At 53.2% G+C, this 17,892-nt stretch overlaps 1 protein-coding gene across 1 annotated transcript in view; it reads right to left on the bottom strand.

The window, feature by feature from the left end:
• Nucleotides 1–8,624: 8,624 nt before the first annotated feature.
• The window catches only part of NRBP2 (nuclear receptor binding protein 2), a 45,156-nt gene continuing 35,888 nt past the window's right edge, over nucleotides 8,625–17,892 (bottom strand). Inside the window, exons 12-18 of the mRNA XM_030943727.1 lie at nucleotides 17,134–17,236; nucleotides 16,669–16,719; nucleotides 15,883–16,018; nucleotides 14,636–14,689; nucleotides 12,750–12,813; nucleotides 11,878–11,933; nucleotides 8,625–9,471 (exon numbers count right to left, since the gene is read on the bottom strand). Coding sequence (XP_030799587.1) covers nucleotides 9,403–9,471; nucleotides 11,878–11,933; nucleotides 12,750–12,813; nucleotides 14,636–14,689; nucleotides 15,883–16,018; nucleotides 16,669–16,719; nucleotides 17,134–17,236 — 533 coding nt within the window. The 3' untranslated portion in view covers nucleotides 8,625–9,402. The remainder of the gene's footprint in view (nucleotides 9,472–11,877; nucleotides 11,934–12,749; nucleotides 12,814–14,635; nucleotides 14,690–15,882; nucleotides 16,019–16,668; nucleotides 16,720–17,133; nucleotides 17,237–17,892) is intronic.

Below are 17,892 nucleotides of genomic sequence, written 5' to 3'. Positions count from 1 at the left end.
AATTCCATCATTCTTCACTTTTTATTTATTTTTTATTGATTTATTATCTTATTTATTGTTTATTTTCTTTATTTTTAAATTTTTATTTCCTTTTGTTTATTTTCATTTATTTTTATTTTTGTTTTATTTATTCTTATTTACTTATTTATTTATTTATTTTCATATATTTTCATATATTTTCATATATTTTATTTTATTTTATTTTATTTTATTTATTTTTATTTTATTATTTTTATTTATTCAAATTTTTATTTATTTATATTTATTAATTTTATCTTGTTTATTTTTATTTAATTTTTAATTTATTTACTTCTATTTTTTAAAATTTTTAAATTTTATTTATTTTTATTTACTTTTTATTTATTTGAGTTTTATTTATTTGTTAATATTTATATTTGTTAATATTTATTTAATTTACATATATTTATTTATATTTATATGGTATCTATATTTCCATTCTTATATTTATATTTTTATTTATTTGTTATATTTTTTCTCTATTACTATTCTGACTTTTACTACTATTTTCATTACCATTAAACCTGTACAATTTGAACAAAACTCAGTAAGGTTTTTCACACCTTGGCTCTGTCCCTGATGCCCCGATTCCAGTGCAGGGCCGAGGGCACGGGGGATGGAGCTGGGCTGGGAATGGTCATGTGGGGAGGAGAACATTCCAGAACGTTCCAGGGACACCTCAGAGCCCTTCCAGGGCCTACAGGGGCTGCAGGGGAGCTGGGCAGGGACAGGGGATGGGGGGACAGGACCCAGGGGAAATGGGATTTGGGGAATTAGGAATTGTTCCCTGGGAGGGTGGGCGTGGATCCCTGGGAGTGTCCGGGGCGGCTGGGCAGGGCTGGGACCCCTGAAATCCATGGATTTGGGGCTGTGTGGGACCCCTGAAATCCATGGATTTGGGGCTGTGTGGGACCCCTGAAATCCATGGATTTGGGGCTGTGTTAAACCCCGTTAAATCCATGGATTTGGGGCTGTGTGGGACCCCGTTAAATCCATGGATTTGGGGCTGTGTTAAACCGCTGAAATCCATGGATTTGGGGCTGTGTTAAACCCCGTTAAATCCATGGATTTGGGGCTGTGTGGGACCCCGTTAAATCCATGGATTTAGGGCTGTGTGGGACCCCGTTAAATCCATGGATTTGGGGCTGTGTTAAACCCCGTTAAATCCATGGATTTAGGGCTGTGTGGGACCCCGTTAAATCCATGGATTTGGGGCTGTGTTAAACCCCGTTAAATCCATGGATTTGGGGCTGTGTGGGACCCCTGAAATCCATGGATTTAGGGCTGTGTGGGACCCCGTTAAATCCATGGATTTAGGGCTGTGTTAAACCCCGTTAAATCCATGGATTTGGGGCTGTGTTAAACCCCTGAGATCCATGGATTTAGGGCTGTGTTAAACCCCGTTAAATCCATGGATTTGGGGCTGTGTGGGACCCCTGAAATCCATGGATTTAGGGCTGTGTTAAACCCCTGAAATCCATGGATTTAGGGATGTGTTGGACCCCGTTAAATCCATGGATTTGGGGCTGTGTTGGACCCCATTAAATCCATGGATTTGGGGCTGTGTGGGACCCCTGAAATCCATGGATTTGGGGCTGTGTGGGACCCCTGAAATCCATGGATTTAGGGCTGTGTGAAACCCCGTTAAATCCATGGATTTAGGGCTATGTTGGAACTCTGAAATCCATGGATTTAGGGCTGTGTTAAACCCCTGAAATCCATGGATTTGGGGCTGTGTTAAACCCCTGAAATCCATGGATTTGGGGCTGTGTGGGACCCCGTTAAATCCATGGATTTGGGGCTGTGTTAAACCCCGTTAAATCCATGGATTTGGGGCTGTGTGGGACCCCTGAAATCCATGGATTTAGGGCTGTGTTGGAACCCGTTAAATCCATGGATTTAGGGCTGTGTTGGATTCTTGAAATCCATGGATTTAGGGCTGTGTTGGATTCTTGAAATCCATGGATTTGGGGCTGTGTTAAACCCCGTTAAATCCATGGATTTGGGGCTGTGTGGGACCCCGTTAAATCCATGGATTTAGGGCTGTGTTGGATTCTTGAAATCCATGGATTTGGGGCTGTGTTAAACCCCGTTAAATCCATGGATTTGGGGCTGTGTTAAACCCCGTTAAATCCATGGATTTGGGGCTGTGTGGGACCCCTGAAATCCATGGATTTGGGGCTGTGTGGGACCCCGTTAAATCCATGGATTTAGGGCTGTGTTAAACCCCATTAAATCCATGGATTTGGGGCTGTGTGGGACCCCTGAAGTCCATGGATTTAGGGCTGTGTTAAACCCCTGAAATCCATGGATTTGGGGATGTGTTGGACCCCGTTAAATCCATGGATTTGGGGCTGTGTGGGACCCCATTAAATCCATGGATTTGGGGCTGTGTGGGACCCCGTTAAATCCATGGATTTGGGGCTGTGTGGGACCCCTGAAATCCATGGATTTAGGGCTGTGTGAAACCCCGTTAAATCCATGGATTTGGGGCTGTGTTAAACCCCTGAAATCCATGGATTTGGGGCTGTGTTAAACCCCGTTAAATCCATGGATTTGGGGCTGTGTTGGACCCCGTTAAATCCATGGATTTGGGGCTGTGTGGGACCCCTGAAATCCATGGATTTAGGGCTGTGTTGGAACCCTGAAATCCATGGATTTAGGGCTGTGTGGGACCCCGTTAAATCCATGGATTTGGGGCTGTGTTAAACCCCTGAGATCCATGGATTTAGGGCTGTGTTAAACCCCGTTAAATCCATGGATTTGGGGCTGTGTGGGACCCCTGAAATCCATGGATTTAGGGCTGTGTTAAACCCCTGAAATCCATGGATTTAGGGATGTGTTGGACCCCGTTAAATCCATGGATTTGGGGCTGTGTGGGACCCCATTAAATCCATGGATTTGGGGCTGTGTGGGACCCCTGAAATCCATGGATTTGGGGCTGTGTGGGACCCCTGAAATCCATGGATTTAGGGCTGTGTGAAACCCCGTTAAATCCATGGATTTAGGGCTATGTTGGAACTCTGAAATCCATGGATTTAGGGCTGTGTTAAACCCCTGAAATCCATGGATTTGGGGCTGTGTTAAACCCCTGAAATCCATGGATTTGGGGCTGTGTGGGACCCCGTTAAATCCATGGATTTGGGGCTGTGTTAAACCCCGTTAAATCCATGGATTTGGGGCTGTGTGGGACCCCTGAAATCCATGGATTTAGGGCTGTGTTGGAACCCGTTAAATCCATGGATTTAGGGCTGTGTTGGATTCTTGAAATCCATGGATTTAGGGCTGTGTTGGATTCTTGAAATCCATGGATTTGGGGCTGTGTTAAACCCCGTTAAATCCATGGATTTGGGGCTGTGTGGGACCCCGTTAAATCCATGGATTTAGGGCTGTGTTGATTCTTGAAATCCATGGATTTGGGGCTGTGTTAAACCCCGTTAAATCCATGGATTTGGGGCTGTGTTAAACCCCGTTAAATCCATGGATTTGGGGCTGTGTGGGACCCCTGAAATCCATGGATTTGGGGCTGTGTGGGACCCCGTTAAATCCATGGATTTAGGGCTGTGTTAAACCCCATTAAATCCATGGATTTGGGGCTGTGTGGGACCCCTGAAGTCCATGGATTTAGGGCTGTGTTAAACCCCTGAAATCCATGGATTTGGGGATGTGTTGGACCCCGTTAAATCCATGGATTTGGGGCTGTGTGGGACCCCATTAAATCCATGGATTTGGGGCTGTGTGGGACCCCGTTAAATCCATGGATTTGGGGCTGTGTGGGACCCCTGAAATCCATGGATTTAGGGCTGTGTGAAACCCCGTTAAACCCATGGATTTGGGGCTGTGTTAAACCCCTGAAATCCATGGATTTGGGGCTGTGTTAAACCCCGTTAAATCCATGGATTTGGGGCTGTGTTGGACCCCGTTAAATCCATGGATTTGGGGCTGTGTGGGACCCCTGAAATCCATGGATTTAGGGCTGTGTTGGAACCCTGAAATCCATGGATTTGGGGCTGTGTGGGACCCCGTTAAATCCATGGATTTAGGGCTGTGTTGGATTCTTGAAATCCATGGATTTGGGGCTGTGTTAAACCCCGTTAAATCCATGGATTTGGGGCTGTGTTGGATTCTTGAAATCCATGGATTTAGGGCTGTGTTAAACCCCGTTAAATCCATGGATTTGGGGCTGTGTTAAACCCCGTTAAATCCATGGATTTAGGGCTGTGTGGGACCCCGTTAAATCCATGGATTTAGGGCTGTGTTAAACCCCGTTAAATCCATGGATTTGGGGCTGTGTTAAACCCCGTTAAATCCATGGATTTGGGGCTGTGTGGGACCCCTGAAATCCATGGATTTAGGGCTATGTTGGAACTCTGAAATCCATGGATTTGGGGCTGTGTTAAACCCCTGAAATCCATGGATTTGGGGCTGTGTGGGACCCCGTTAAATCCATGGATTTGGGGCTGTGTTAAACCCCTGAAATCCATGGATTTAGGGCTGTGTTAAACCCCGTTAAATCCATGGATTTGGGGCTGTGTTAAACCCCTGAAATCCATGGATTTAGGGCTGTGTTAAACCCCGTTAAATCCATGGATTTAGGGCTCTGTTAAACCCCGTTAAATCCATGGATTTGGGGCTATGTTAAACCCCGTTAAATCCATGGATTTGGGGCTATGTTAAACCCCTGAAATCCATGGATTTAGGGCTATGTTAAACCCCGTTAAATCCATGGATTTAGGGCTGTGTTAAACCCCGTTAAATCCATGGATTTAGGGCTATGTTAAACCCCGTTAAATCCATGGATTTAGGGCTGTGTTAAACCCCTGAAATCCATGGATTTAGGGCTGTGTTAAACCCCTGAAATCCATGGATTTGGGGCTGTGTGGGACCCCGTTAAATCCATGGATTTGGGGCTGTGTTAAACCCCTGAAATCCATGGATTTGGGGCTGTGTTAAACCCCTGAAATCCATGGATTTAGGGCTATGTTAAACCCCGTTAAATCCATGGATTTGGGGCTGTGTGGGACCCCGTTAAATCCATGGATTTGGGGCTGTGTGGGACCCCGTTAAATCCATGGATTTAGGGCTGTGTTAAACCCCGTTAAATCCATGGATTTGGGGCTGTGTTAAACCCCTGAAATCCATGGATTTAGGGCTATGTTAAACCCCATTAAATCCATGGATTTGGGGCTGTGTGGGACCCCTGAAATCCATGGATTTAGGGCTGTGTTGGAACCCTGAAATCCATGGATTTGGGGCTGTGTTAAACCCCTGAAATCCATGGATTTAGGGCTGTGTTAAACCCCGTTAAATCCATGGATTTAGGGCTGTGTTGGACCCCGTTAAATCCATGGATTTAGGGCTGTGTTAAACCCCGTTAAATCCATGGATTTAGGGCTGTGTTAAACCGCTGAAATCCATGGATTTGGGGCTGTGTGGGACCCCGTTAAATCCATGGATTTAGGGCTGTGTGGGACCCCTGAAATCCATGGATTTAGGGCTGTGTTAAACCCCTGAAATCCATGGATTTGGGGCTGTGTGGGACCCCGTTAAATCCATGGATTTAGGGCTGTGTTGGAACCCGTTAAATCCATGGATTTAGGGCTGTGTTAAACCCCTGAAATCCATGGATTTGGGGCTGTGTTAAACCCCTGAGATCCATGGATTTAGGGCTGTGTTAAACCCCGTTAAATCCATGGATTTGGGGCTGTGTGGGACCCCGTTAAATCCATGGATTTAGGGCTGTGTTAAGCCCCTGAAATCCATGGATCTAGGGCTATGTTAAACCCCGTTAAATCCATGGATTTGGGGCTATGTTAAACCCCGTTAAATCCATGGATTTAGGGCTGTGTGGGACCCCGTTAAATCCATGGATTTGGGGCTGTGTTAAACCCCTGAAATCCATGGATTTGGGGCTGTGTTAAACCCTGTTAAATCCATGGATTTAGGGCTGTGTTGGACCCTGTTAAATCCATGGATTTAGGGCTGTGTGGGACCCCGTTAAACCCATGGAATAAGGGAGGGGTGTGCCAGGAGGTGCCGAGGAGGGCCTGGGTTGTGCTGGAATGTGCTGGAATGTGCTGGAATGTCACAGGCCCGGGGAGCTGCTGTGGAGGGACTGGGAATGGGCAGCTGTGAGGTTCCCTGCATCCTTCCCCCTTGGGAGCTGGGAATCTCGAGCAGAGCCCTCCAGGGGGAATGGGACTGGGCAGGTGGAAGTTCCCTGTGTCCCTCCTTTTGGCTTCCCAGGAGTTCCCCTGTATCCCTCCTTTTGGCTTCCCAGGAGCCGGGAATCACGAGCAGGATGGAGCAGAGAGCCCAGGGGAATTGGGAACGGGCAGCTGTGAGGTGTCCCTGCATCCCTCCCCCTGGCTTGCTGGGAGTCGGGAATCACGAGCAGAGCCCTCCAGGGGGAATGGGCAGCTCTAAGGTGTCCCTGCATCCCTCCGCCCTCGGGAGTCAGGAATCACAAGCAGGCTGTGGGAACGGTTTATTGATTTGTGGGGATGAGCTTTATTGATTTGTCAGGTGGGACATTGGCACTGCTGGGGATGGAGCAGGGCTGGGGATGCAGCGCTGCTGGGAATGCAGCACTGCTGGGAATGCAGCTCTGCTGGGGATGCAGCACTGCAGGGAATGCAGCACTGCTGGGGATGGAGCAGGGCTGCCAGGGATGCAGCACTGCAGGGAATGCAGCACTGCTGGGGATGGAGCAGGGCTGGGGATGCAGCGCTGCAGGGAATGCAGCACTGCTGGGAATGGAACAGGGCTGGGGATGCAGCACTGCTGGGAATGCAGCAGGGCTGGGGCTGCAGCCCAAGCCAGGAGTGCAGCCCGAGCTGGCTGAGCGTGGATGAAATCCCCGTGGGATGCAGCTGCAGCAGGAGCAGCGCAGGGCAGGTGCTGGCACACGGAGCTCCTGCAGGGAGCAGGGGGCCAGGGGCAGCTTCCCGCGGCACAGGGGAGCAGCAGCAGCAGCAGTGGCTCAGCACAGCACAGAGCAGGGGGCCAGGGCCAGATTTCCCTGGCACAGCAGGAGCAGCACTGGCACAGCACAGGATGCCAGAGCTGGATTCCTCTGATGGAGCAGAAGCAGCACCAGTGGAGACAAGGATGCCAGGGGCAGATTTCCCTGGCACAGCACGAGCAGCACCAGCACAGAGCAGGGTGCCAGGGCCAGATTTCCCCGAGCATGAGCAGCCCTGGCACAGAGCAGGGTGCCAGAGATGGATTCCTCTGGTGGAGCAGAAGCAGCACCAGCACAGAGCAGGATTTCAGAGCCAGTTTCCCCTGCACAGCAGGAGCAGCACCAGCACAGGGCAGGGTGCCAGAGGTGGTTCTCCCTGGCACAGCAGGAGCAGCACCAGCACAGCACAGAGCAGGGTGCCAGGGGCAGATTTCCCCTGTACAGCAGGAGCAGCACTGGCACAGCACAGGGCAGGGTGCCAGGGGCAGATTTCCCTGGCACAGCAGGAGCAGCACTGGCACAGCACAGGATGCCAGAGCTGGACTCCTCTGGCATGGCAGCACCAGCACAGCACAGAGCAGGGTGCCAGAGCCAGTGTTCCCGGCACAGGGCGAACAGCAGCAGCAGCACTGGCACAGAGCACTGGCATGGAACACCAGCGTGGTGCAGATCACCAGGACAGTGCCAGAGCTGATTTCCCCAGCACAGAGCGAGCAGCACGGGCAGCACCAGCACAGAACACCAGCAGGGTGCCAGAGCCAGTTTCCCCTGCACAGCAGGGGCAGCACCAGCACAGAGCAGGGTGCCAGGGGCAGATTTCTGCAGCACAGAGTGAGCAGCAGCAGCAGCAGCACTGGCACAGCACAGAGCAGGAGGCCAGGGGCAGATTTCTGCAGCACAGAGTGAGCAGCAGCAGCACAGAGCAGGGTGCCAGGGGCAGCTTTCCCTGGCACAGCAGGAGCAGCACTGGCACAGAGCAGTGGATGGACACCAGTGTGGTGCAGATCACCAGGACAGCACCAGAGCTGGATTTCCCTGGCACAGAGGGAGCAGCAGGAGCAGCACCAGCACAGAGCAGGGTGCCAGAGCCAGTTTCCCCTGGTACAGCAGGAGCAGCACTGGCACAGGGCAGCACAGAGCAGGGTGCCAGGGGCAGATTTCCCTGGCACAGCAGGAGCAGCACTGGCACAGCACAGGGTGCCAGGGGCAGATTTCCCTGGTAGGGGCAGCAGGAGCAGCCCTGGCACAAACCCTGGCACAGAGCAGCATGGACCAGGGTGCCAGAGCCAGTTTCCTATGGCACAGCAGGAGCAGCACCAGCACAGAGCAGGATTTCAGAGCCAGTTTCCCCTGCACAGCAGGAGCAGGATTTTAGAGCAGCTTTCTCTGGCACAGCACAGAGCAGGATTTCAGAAGCAGCAGGAGCAGGATTTCAGAGGCAGCTCTCCCTGGCACAGTACGAGCAGGAGCAAGATTTCAGAGCAGCTTTCCCTGGCACAGCAGGAGCAGCACAGAGCAGGATTTCAGAGCCTGTTTCCGATGGCACAGCAGGAGCAGCACCAGCACAGAGCAGGATTTCAGAGCCTGTTTCCGATGGCACAGCAGGAGCAGCACCAGCACAGAGCAGGATTTCAGAAGCAGCAGGAGCAGGATTTCAGAGCCAGCTCTCCCTGGCACAGCTGGAGCAGCCCCACACGGCTCTCGCACAGGGACAATTCCCGTCTGCAGTTCTCTGCCCGTGTGTCCCTGGCAAAGGGCAGCCCTGGGGTGGTGCCAGGGGCAGTGCCCCATCCCCAGGCCAGGCAGGAACAGCACCAGGGCTCCCTCTGAGAGGGTGTGGAAGGCTGCAGGGGGAGCTGGGGCACAGTTCTGTGGGGTCTGTGGAGCACCAGTGACATTCCTGGCGGTGGGTCAGGGATTCCTTCTGAGCCACGCGCAGCTCACACAGCCCCAGCTCACGGGGAGGGCTCTGAGCACAGGCAGCACACCGGAGACCCCAAACCTGGAGAATGTCGGAGTCCAGAGCGGAATGTGGCGGGTGGAAGCTCCACGGGGCTCTCCAAGCCTGCTCCTCCCCTTGCCTCCCCTCAGCAAGGAGCACTCCAGATGGCACAGGGGGAGAAATCAGCCGTGGGAGCGGCAGGAGAGGGGCTGATCCTTCCCAGAGGGACATGGATCCGGCTGGGGGCTCCTGCAGCAGCTCCCAAACCCCCTGGGAAGGGGCTGCCGGGGGTGCTGCCCCCTCCCCACAGCCTCCCTGGGCGCAGGGAGCAGAGCACATCCCAGGACGGGATTCCTGGGCTCGGCCCCGAGCACGGCCTGGGCGAGTCCCCGGGGGCCCAGGCGGGTCCTGCCGGGCTGGGGGGGGCAGGGGAGCCCTTTGGGATCCCCCCGGGGCGCCTCAGTCCCCTGGGCTGAGCTCACAGGGCTTGGGAGCGGTGCTTGTGGAAGGCGCTCTCCAGGAACGCGGCCAGCTTCTCACAGTCGTCCTGCAAGCACAGACACAGGGGCTGAAATCCCTCGGCCACAGACGCGTCCTCTGGAAAATCCTCTCCTCGGGATTTTCCTCCTGAGGAGCTGAGAGGCCTCAGCAACAAAATGTAAACAGTGGTTAACATTATAATAATTAGTAAACAATAATTATCTGCTGCTGTGGAATGCAACAGGTGCATCTGGGATTGGTCTCATGTGGTTGTTTCTAATTAATGGCCAATCACAGCCCAGCTGGCTCAGACTGTCTGGTGAGTCATAAGATCCTTTTCCCTTTCCTCCTTTCCTTTCCTTTCCTTTCCTTTCCTTTCCTTTCCTTTCCTTTCCTTTCCTTTCCTTTCCTTTCCTTTCCTTTCCTTTCCTTTCCTTCCCTTCCTCCCTCCCCTTTCCCCTTCCCTTTCCTTCTGATGAAATCCTTTCTTCTATTCTTTTAGCATAGTTTCAATATAATATATATCATTAAATAATAAATCATCCTTCTGAACCATGGAGTCAGATCCTCGTCTCCTCCCTCGCCCTCAGAGCCCTGCGATCACCGTCCCACCCTTTGGCCAGGAGGATCTTTCCTCCTGAGAGGCGGGGAAGCTTCAGCTTCTCCGTGTTTTGCTGCTTGGGAATGTGATCTGGAGAATAGTTTACCCAGCATGTGAATTGTTTTTAATTAATGCCTGTGGTTAATGGTGTTTAATTAATAATTTAATTAATGGTGTTCACAGGGGTCCGAGGACAAGGGAAGAGATGAGGATCTGACTCCATGTTTCAGAAGGCTGATTTATTATTTTATGATATATATTGTATTAAAACGATACTAAAAGAATAGAAGAAAGGATTTCATCACAAGGCTTGAAAGGAATAGGAAAGGAATGACAATAAAATCCGGTGACTGACCAGAGAGTCCGAGCCAGCTGACTGCGATTGGCCATTAATTAGAAACAACCACATGAGACCAGTCACAGATGCACCTGTTGCATTCCACAGCAGCAGATAACCATTGGTTATGTTTTGTTCCTGAGGCCTCTCAGCTTCTCAGGGGGAAAAATCCCGAGGAAAGGATTTTTCATAAAATATCATGGCTACAAATGGCCAATCACAGCCAGCTGTGTCGAGGCTGTGAGCAGTCACAAATTTCATTATTCATTCCTTTCCAGACTTCTGATATCTCCTTTCTCTTTCTTTAGTGTAGTTTTGGTGTATCGTTATAATATAATATAATATAATATAATATAATATAATATAATATAATATAATATAATATAATATAATATAATATAATATAATATAATATAATATAATATAATATAATATAATATAATATAATATATGTAATATGTAATATAATATGAGGTAATGTAATGTAATGTAATATAACATAACATAATATCTTAATAAATCAACCAGCTCCCAATATAACATCATAAAACAATAAATCAGCCTTCTGAAACATGGAGCCAAGATTCTCATCTCTTCCCTCATCCTCGGACCCCTGTGAACACCATCACAGCCATTCATTAAAAACAATTCACATGCTGGGATTGGAGCCCCAGGAGGGGCTGAGGGGGCTGGGGAGGGAATGGAGAATCCCTGAGGAGCTGGGGAGGGAATGGAGAATTCCTGAGGAGCTGGGAAAGGGCTGGAGAATCCCTGAGGAGCTGGGAAGGGAATGGAGAATCCCTGAGGAGCTGGGGAGGGAATGGAGAATTCCTGAGGAGCTGGGAAAGGGCTGGAGAATCCCTGAGGAGCTGGGAAGGGAATGGAGAATTCCTGAGGGAGCTGGGAAGGGGCTGGAGAATCCCTGAGGAGCTGGGAAGGGAATGGAGAATCCCTGAGGAGCTGGGAAGGGGCTGGAGAATCCCTGAGGAGCTGGGAAGGGAATGGAGAATCCCTGAGGAGCTGGGAAGGGGCTCACCTGGAGCAAAGGAGGCTCAGGGGGAATTTCTGGCTCTGCACAGCTCCTGCCAGGAGGGCACAGCCGGGGGGATTTGGGATTGATCCCAGGGAACAGGCACAGGAGCAGAGGGAACGGCCTCAGGCTGGGCTGGGGCAGCTCAGGGTGGGATATTGCAGAAATCCCTCCTGGAAAGGGCTGCCCACCCCTGAAGTGTTCCATTAACACCTGGATGTGGCACCTGGGGACGTCACCAGGGTGGCCTCGCGCGTTTGGCCTCGTTAATCTCGGAGGTCATTTCCCAAAGGAATGGTTCTGTGATTCCTTAAGTCAGGAATCAGCCTCCTCCCCTGGGAGCTCCCCTGATCCTCCCACTCAGAATTATTTAAGCTCCAGCTAATTAGCACGTGCCACAGCGGGCAGCTCCCCCTGGAACAGCTCCTGGAGCGGAGCCTGGAGGCAGCAGAGATCCCAGAGATCCCAGAGATCCCAGAAATCCTGAGGGGCCCTGGGGACTCACCTCGTGGATGAACCCATAATGCACCAGCTCTGTGGCCAAATCCTTGGAGTTGTCAGCTGCAGAGACAAGGAGAACAGGAGGACACGAGCATGGAGTCAGCTCGGGGAGCTCCCGAGCCTGGGAGAGCTGGGAAATGGGGCAGGGAGGGGGAGCAGGGGTCCTGAGAGCTCCAAAACACAGCTCTGGACATTGTGCAGGTGGAAATGGGGAGCAAAGTCCCAAAACACAGCTCTGGAACATGTGCAGGTGGAAATTGGGAGCAAAGGCTCCTGAGAGCCCCAAAACACAGCTCTGGACATTGTGCCACCAGGAAAGGCTTGGTGTGGTCAGCAGAGCAGAGCCTGGGGCAGGAGCAGCTCCCAGACTCCATTCCTCAGCAAGGAAAGGAAAGGAAAGTTCCAGGAAAATTCCAGGAAAGGGAAGGGGAAAGGAAAAGGGGAAAGGAAAGGGGAAAAGGAAAAGGGCAGGAAGAGAGGAAAGGAATGGGGAAAGGGAAAGGGAAAGAAAGGAAAGGGAAAGAAAGGAAAGGAAAGGAAAGGAAAGGAAAGGAAAGGAAAGGAAAGGAAAGGAAAGGAAAGGAAAGGAAAGGAAAGGAAAGGAAAGGAAAGGAAAGGAAAGGAAAGGAAAGGAAAGGAAAGGAAAGGAAAGGAAAGGAAAGGAAAGGAAAGGAAAGGGGAAGAGGAGAAAGAGAGGAAAGGCATGGGAGAAGGAAGAAGAGGAGGAAGAGAGGAAAGGAAGGAAGGAAAGGCAAGGCAGGGAATCTCTCTGGGAAGCTGTCTGGAAGCTGGCACGTTCCATGCCCACCAGGGGCGCCCCCAGCCCCCCAGAGCAGCCCACCCTCCCCTCCTCTCCCTCCCTCCCTGCACACGTACTGGGCAGCAGGTCATAGCTGAGCTGGCGGTGCAGCTTGTCCTCCAGGATCAGCAGGAGCGTCAGCTGCAGAGACACCAGAGAGTGCTCAGGCAGCCCTGGGGGGCACTGGGGGGACTGGGGGCACTGGGACTGGGAGCTCTGAGCACTGCTGGGACTGGGGGCTCTGGGAGAACTGGAGCACTGGGGGAACTGGGAGCTCTGGGAGAACTGGGACTGGGAGCTCAGGGGGAACTGGGAGCTCTGAGCACTGCTGGGACTGGGAGCTCTGGGAGAACTGGAGCACTGGCGGAAGTGGGGGAACTCGGAGCTCTGGGCACTGCTGGAATGGGAGCTCTGGGGGAACTGGGACTGGGAGCTCTGGGTAGGAATGGGAGGGCTGGGGGGAACTGGGGGAACTGGGAGCACTGCAGGAATGTGGGATCTCTGGGCACTGCTGGCACTGGGAGCTCAGGGGGAACTGGGAGCTTGGGGCAATTTGTGGCTTCTTTGGGAATTCCTTCCTTGCACAGGACAGCAGTGAGTTCTTTGGGTACCACAGAAACTGGCTGAGGCATTTCCCAGCCAGACTTCCCAGTCTGATATCCCAGGCAGATTTCCCGGTCCCATTTCCCAGTCAGATTTCCTGGTCTGATTCCCCAGCCCCATTTCCCAGTCCCAGCTCCATTTCCCATTCCCATTCCCAGTCCCAGCTCCATTTCCCATTCCCAGCTCCATTTCCCATTCCCATTCCCAGCCCCATTCCCATTCCCAGTCCCATTCCCAGCCCCATTTCCCAGTCCCAGCCCCATTCCCAGCTCCATTTCCCATTCCCAGTCCCATTTCTCATTCCCAGTCCCATTTCTCATTCCCAGTCCCATTCCCATTCCCAGCCCCATTTCCCATTCCCAGCCCCATTTCCCAGTCCCAGCCCCATTTCCCAGTCCCAGCTCCATTTCCCATTCCCAGTCTCATTCCCATTCCCATTCCCATTCCCAGTGGGATGCACAGGGAGGGGGCAGGATCCAGGCACTCAGGTGCCACTGGCAGATTTTCCAGTCCCATTCCCAGTCCCATTCCCATTCCCAATCACTTTCCCATTCCCAATCCCTTTCCCATTCCCATTCCCATTCCCAGCTCTGTTCCCAGCAGGATGAGCAGGGATCAGGGCAGGATCCAGGGACTCACGTGCTACTGTCAAATTTCCCTGTCCCATTCCCAGTCCTATTTCCCAGTCCCATTTCCCATTTCCATTCCCAATCCCATTTCCATTCCCATTTCCCAGTCCCATTTCCCATTTCCATTCCCAATCCCATTTCCATTCCCATTTCCCAGTCCCATTTCCCATTTCCATTCCCATTCCCAATCCCATTTCCCATTTCCTAGTCCCATTTCCCATTTCCCATTTCCATCCCCATTCCCAATCCCATTTCCCATTTCCATTCCCATTCCCATTTCCCATTTCCAGCCCCATTCCCATTCCCATTTCCCATTTCCCATGTCCCAGCCCCATTCCCATTTCCCAGCCCCATTCCCATTTCCCATTTCCCAGCCCCATTCCCATTTCCCATTTCCCATTTCCCAGTCCCATTCCCATTCCCATTTCCCATGTCCCAGCCCCATTTCCCATTTCCCAGCCCCATTCCCATTCCCATTTCCCATTTCCCAGTCCCATTCCCCATTCCCCATTCCCCATTCCCCATTCCCATTCCCATTTCCCATGTCCCAGTCCCATTCCCATTTCCCAGCCCCATTCCCATTTCCCATTTCCCAGTCCCATTTCCCATTCCCATTTCCCATTTCCCATTTCCCAGTCCCATTTCCCATTCCCCATTTCCCATTTCCCATTCCCATTCCCCATTTCCCAGCCCCATTCCCAGCGGGACCAGGGCAGGACCCAGGCACTCACGTGCCACTGGCTCTTGTCCTCGTTCAGCTCCATGTTGCACTGCATCTGCACCACCTGCAGGAGCCCAGCTGGGATCAGCCCGGGCACGGCCCCTGTGCCCCTGGGCAGCCCTTGGAATTCCTACAGGAGCCCCAAATTCCTACAGGAGCCCCAAATTCCTACAGGGACCCCAAATTCCTACAGGAGCCCCAAATTCCTACAGCAACCCCAAATTCCTACAGCAACTGCAAATTCCTGTCCTGGCTCTCTCTGCCCCTGGGCAGCCCCTTGGAATTCCTACAGCAACCCCAAATTCCTACAGGAGCCCCAAATTCCTACAGAAACCCCAAATTCCCAAATTCCAGGCTCTCTCTGCCTCTGCCTGTGCAGCCCTTTGGAATTCCTACAGGAACCCCAAATTCCTACAGCAACCCCAAATTCCCCTCCCAGCTCTGCCTCTGCCCGGGCAACCCTTTGGAATTTCTACAGGAATCTCAAATTCCTACAGCAACCCCAAATTCCTACAGCAACCCCAAATTCCTGTCGCGGCTCTGCCTGTGCCCGGGCAGCCCTTTGGAATTCCTAAACCCCAAAATAATTGCCATCCTGGCTGTCCCTGGGCTGGCAGGAGAGGTGTCCCTGTGGCAGGGGTGGCAGCAGGGCAGGGCTGTCCCCACCTGCAGCTGCCCTGGAGCTCCTCACTGGCACAGATGTGTTTTATGAAAAATCCTCTCCTCGGGATTTTCCTCCTGAGAAGCTGAGAGGCCTCAGGAACAAAATGCAAACAATGGTTATCTGCTGCTGTGGGATGCAACAGGTGCATCTGGGATTGGTCTCATGTGGTTGTTTCTAATTAATGGCCAATCACAGTCAGCTGGCTCGGACTGTCTCAGTCAGTCACAAGATTTTATTATCTTTTCCTTTTCCCTTTTTCTTTCCTCTTTCCTTTCCCTTCTCCCTTTCCTTTCCTTTCCTTTCCTTTCCTTTCCTTTCCTTTCCTTTCCTTTCCTTTCCTTTCCTTTCCTTTCCTTTCCTTTCCTTTCCTTTCCTTTCCTTTCCTTTCCTTTTCCTTTCCTTTCCTTTCCTTTCCTTTCCTTTCCTTTCCTTTCCTTTCCTTTCCTTTCCTTTCCTTTCCTTTCCTTTCCTTTCCTTTCCTTTCCCCTTTCCTTTCCCCTTTCCCTTCTCCTTCTCCTTCTCCTTTTCCTTCTCCTTTCCCTTTCCCTTCCCCTTTCCCTTTCCCTTTCCCTTTCCCTTTCCCTTTCCCTCACCTTCCTGGTCTCCACGTCGAAGGGCTCTGGCGTGGGGGTCTTGGCTTTCTGGGGGTCCTCCTGGGGCTGGGACAGGGCTCGGGGCAGCGCGTGGGGCCGGGAGGCGGCGAAGTTCATCAGGGGGTAAATCCCGTTCCTGGGGGGACACACGGGGGGCACGGGGCTGATGCCATCCCTGCCAGGGCTGGGGACAGCAGGGGACAGCAGGGACATCCCATCCCAGGGCACGAGGGACACCCCCATGTCCCCATCCTGGCCCCACATCCCCCTGGGGGCACAAGGGACACCCCCATGTGCCCATCCTGGGACACCAGGGGACAGCAGGGACAATCCCATAGGGACAGCTGGGGACCTCAGGGACGTTCCCTTGTGCCCTTTCCAACCCCACATCCCCCTGGGGACAGCAGGGGACAGCAGGGACACTCCCATGCCCCCATGCCAAGCCCACATTCCGATGGGGACACCAGGGACATTCCCATGTGCACAGCTGGGGACAGCAGGGACACTCCAGTGTGCCCATCCCAGGACAGCAGGGACACTCCTGTGTATCTACCCTGATCTCACATTCCCCTGGGGACAGCAGGGATGCTCCCGTGTGCCCATCCAAGCACAGCTGGGGACACAAGGGACACCCCCATGTCCCCATGCCATGTCCTCATATCCCCCTGGGGACACCAGGGGAGCCCAGGGACACCCCCGTGTCCCCATCCTGGGACACCAGGGGAGCCCAGGGACACCCCCGTGTCCCCATCCCAGCCCCACAGCCAGGGGGGCTCTCACACCCACCTGACGTCCTCCAAGAACTTGTCGAGCTCCAGGAAGGAAACCTCGGAGTACCTGGGCAGGGAACGGGGCAGGGGGTCAGGGGGGCCCAGGGGGTCAGGGGTCCAGGGGGCTGCTCACGGCAGAGGGGGGCTCCAGGCTGGGGGGGTCTCAAAGTTGGGGGGGTCTCCAAGCTCTGGGGTCTCCAGCCTGGGGGTGTCTCTAGGGTGGGGGGTCTCTATGGTGGGGGTCTCCAGGCTGGGGAGGTCTCCAGGCTCTGGAGGGGGGATCTCAAAGCTGGGGGGTCTCCATGTTCTGGGGGTCTCCCCAGGCTCCGGGGTTTCTGGGCTGGGGGGTTCCCCAGGCTCTGGGCAGGGTCCCCAGGCTCTGGGGGGGCCTCTGGGCTGGGGGGTCTCCAGGCTCTGGGGTCTCCAGGCTGGGGGATCTTCAGGCTGGGGCGGTCCCCAGGCTCTGGGTCCCCCTCCTCACCTCCACTGCACCCCGGGCCGCCCCTCCCTGCGGATCTCGGCCATCACCATGTTCAGGTCCAGCTCCTTGATCTTCTCCTCCACCACGTTCTCGGGCATCAGATCTGGGGCAGAGGCACAGGGGGGTGTGGGTGCTGCGGCCCCTGCTCGGGGAGGGGCTGGGAGCCCCTGCCCAGGCTCTGCACAGGGAATTGGGGGGGGTTTGGGTGGGAGGGACCCCAAATCCCACCCAGTGCCACCCTGCCATGGCAGGGACACCTTCCCCTGTCCCAGGCTGCTCCAGCCCTGCCAGCCTGGGATCCTTGGGCACTGCCAGGGATCCAGGGGCAGCCCCAGCTGCTCTAGACACCCTGGGACAGGGCCTCACACCCTCACAGCCAGGAATTCCTCCCCAAAATCCAAATAACCCTGCTGTCCAGCAGTGGGAAACCATCCCCTCTTTCCTGTCCTTCATCCCTTGTCCAAATCCCTCTGCAGCTCTCCTGGTGCCCCTGCAGGCCCCGTGAGAGGCTCTGAGCTCTCGCTGGACCCTTCTCTGCTCCATCCTGACCACTCCCAGCTCTGTTCTCCATCCTGACCATTCCCAGCTCTGTTCTCCACCCTGACCATTCCCAGCTCTGTCCTCCATCCTGACCATTCCCAGCTCTGTTCTCCACCCTGACCATTCCCAGCTCTGTCCTCCATCCTGACCATTCCCAGCTCTGTTCCCCACCCTGACTATTCCCAGCTCTCCCATCCTGACCACTCCCAGCTCTGTTCC

This window comes from Camarhynchus parvulus, chromosome 2 (genome assembly GCF_901933205.1).
Source record: "Camarhynchus parvulus chromosome 2, STF_HiC, whole genome shotgun sequence".
NCBI lineage: Eukaryota > Metazoa > Chordata > Aves > Passeriformes > Thraupidae > Camarhynchus > Camarhynchus parvulus.
Note: the sequence above shows the minus strand (reverse complement) of the source record. Positions and strands in the feature narration are given on the sequence as shown.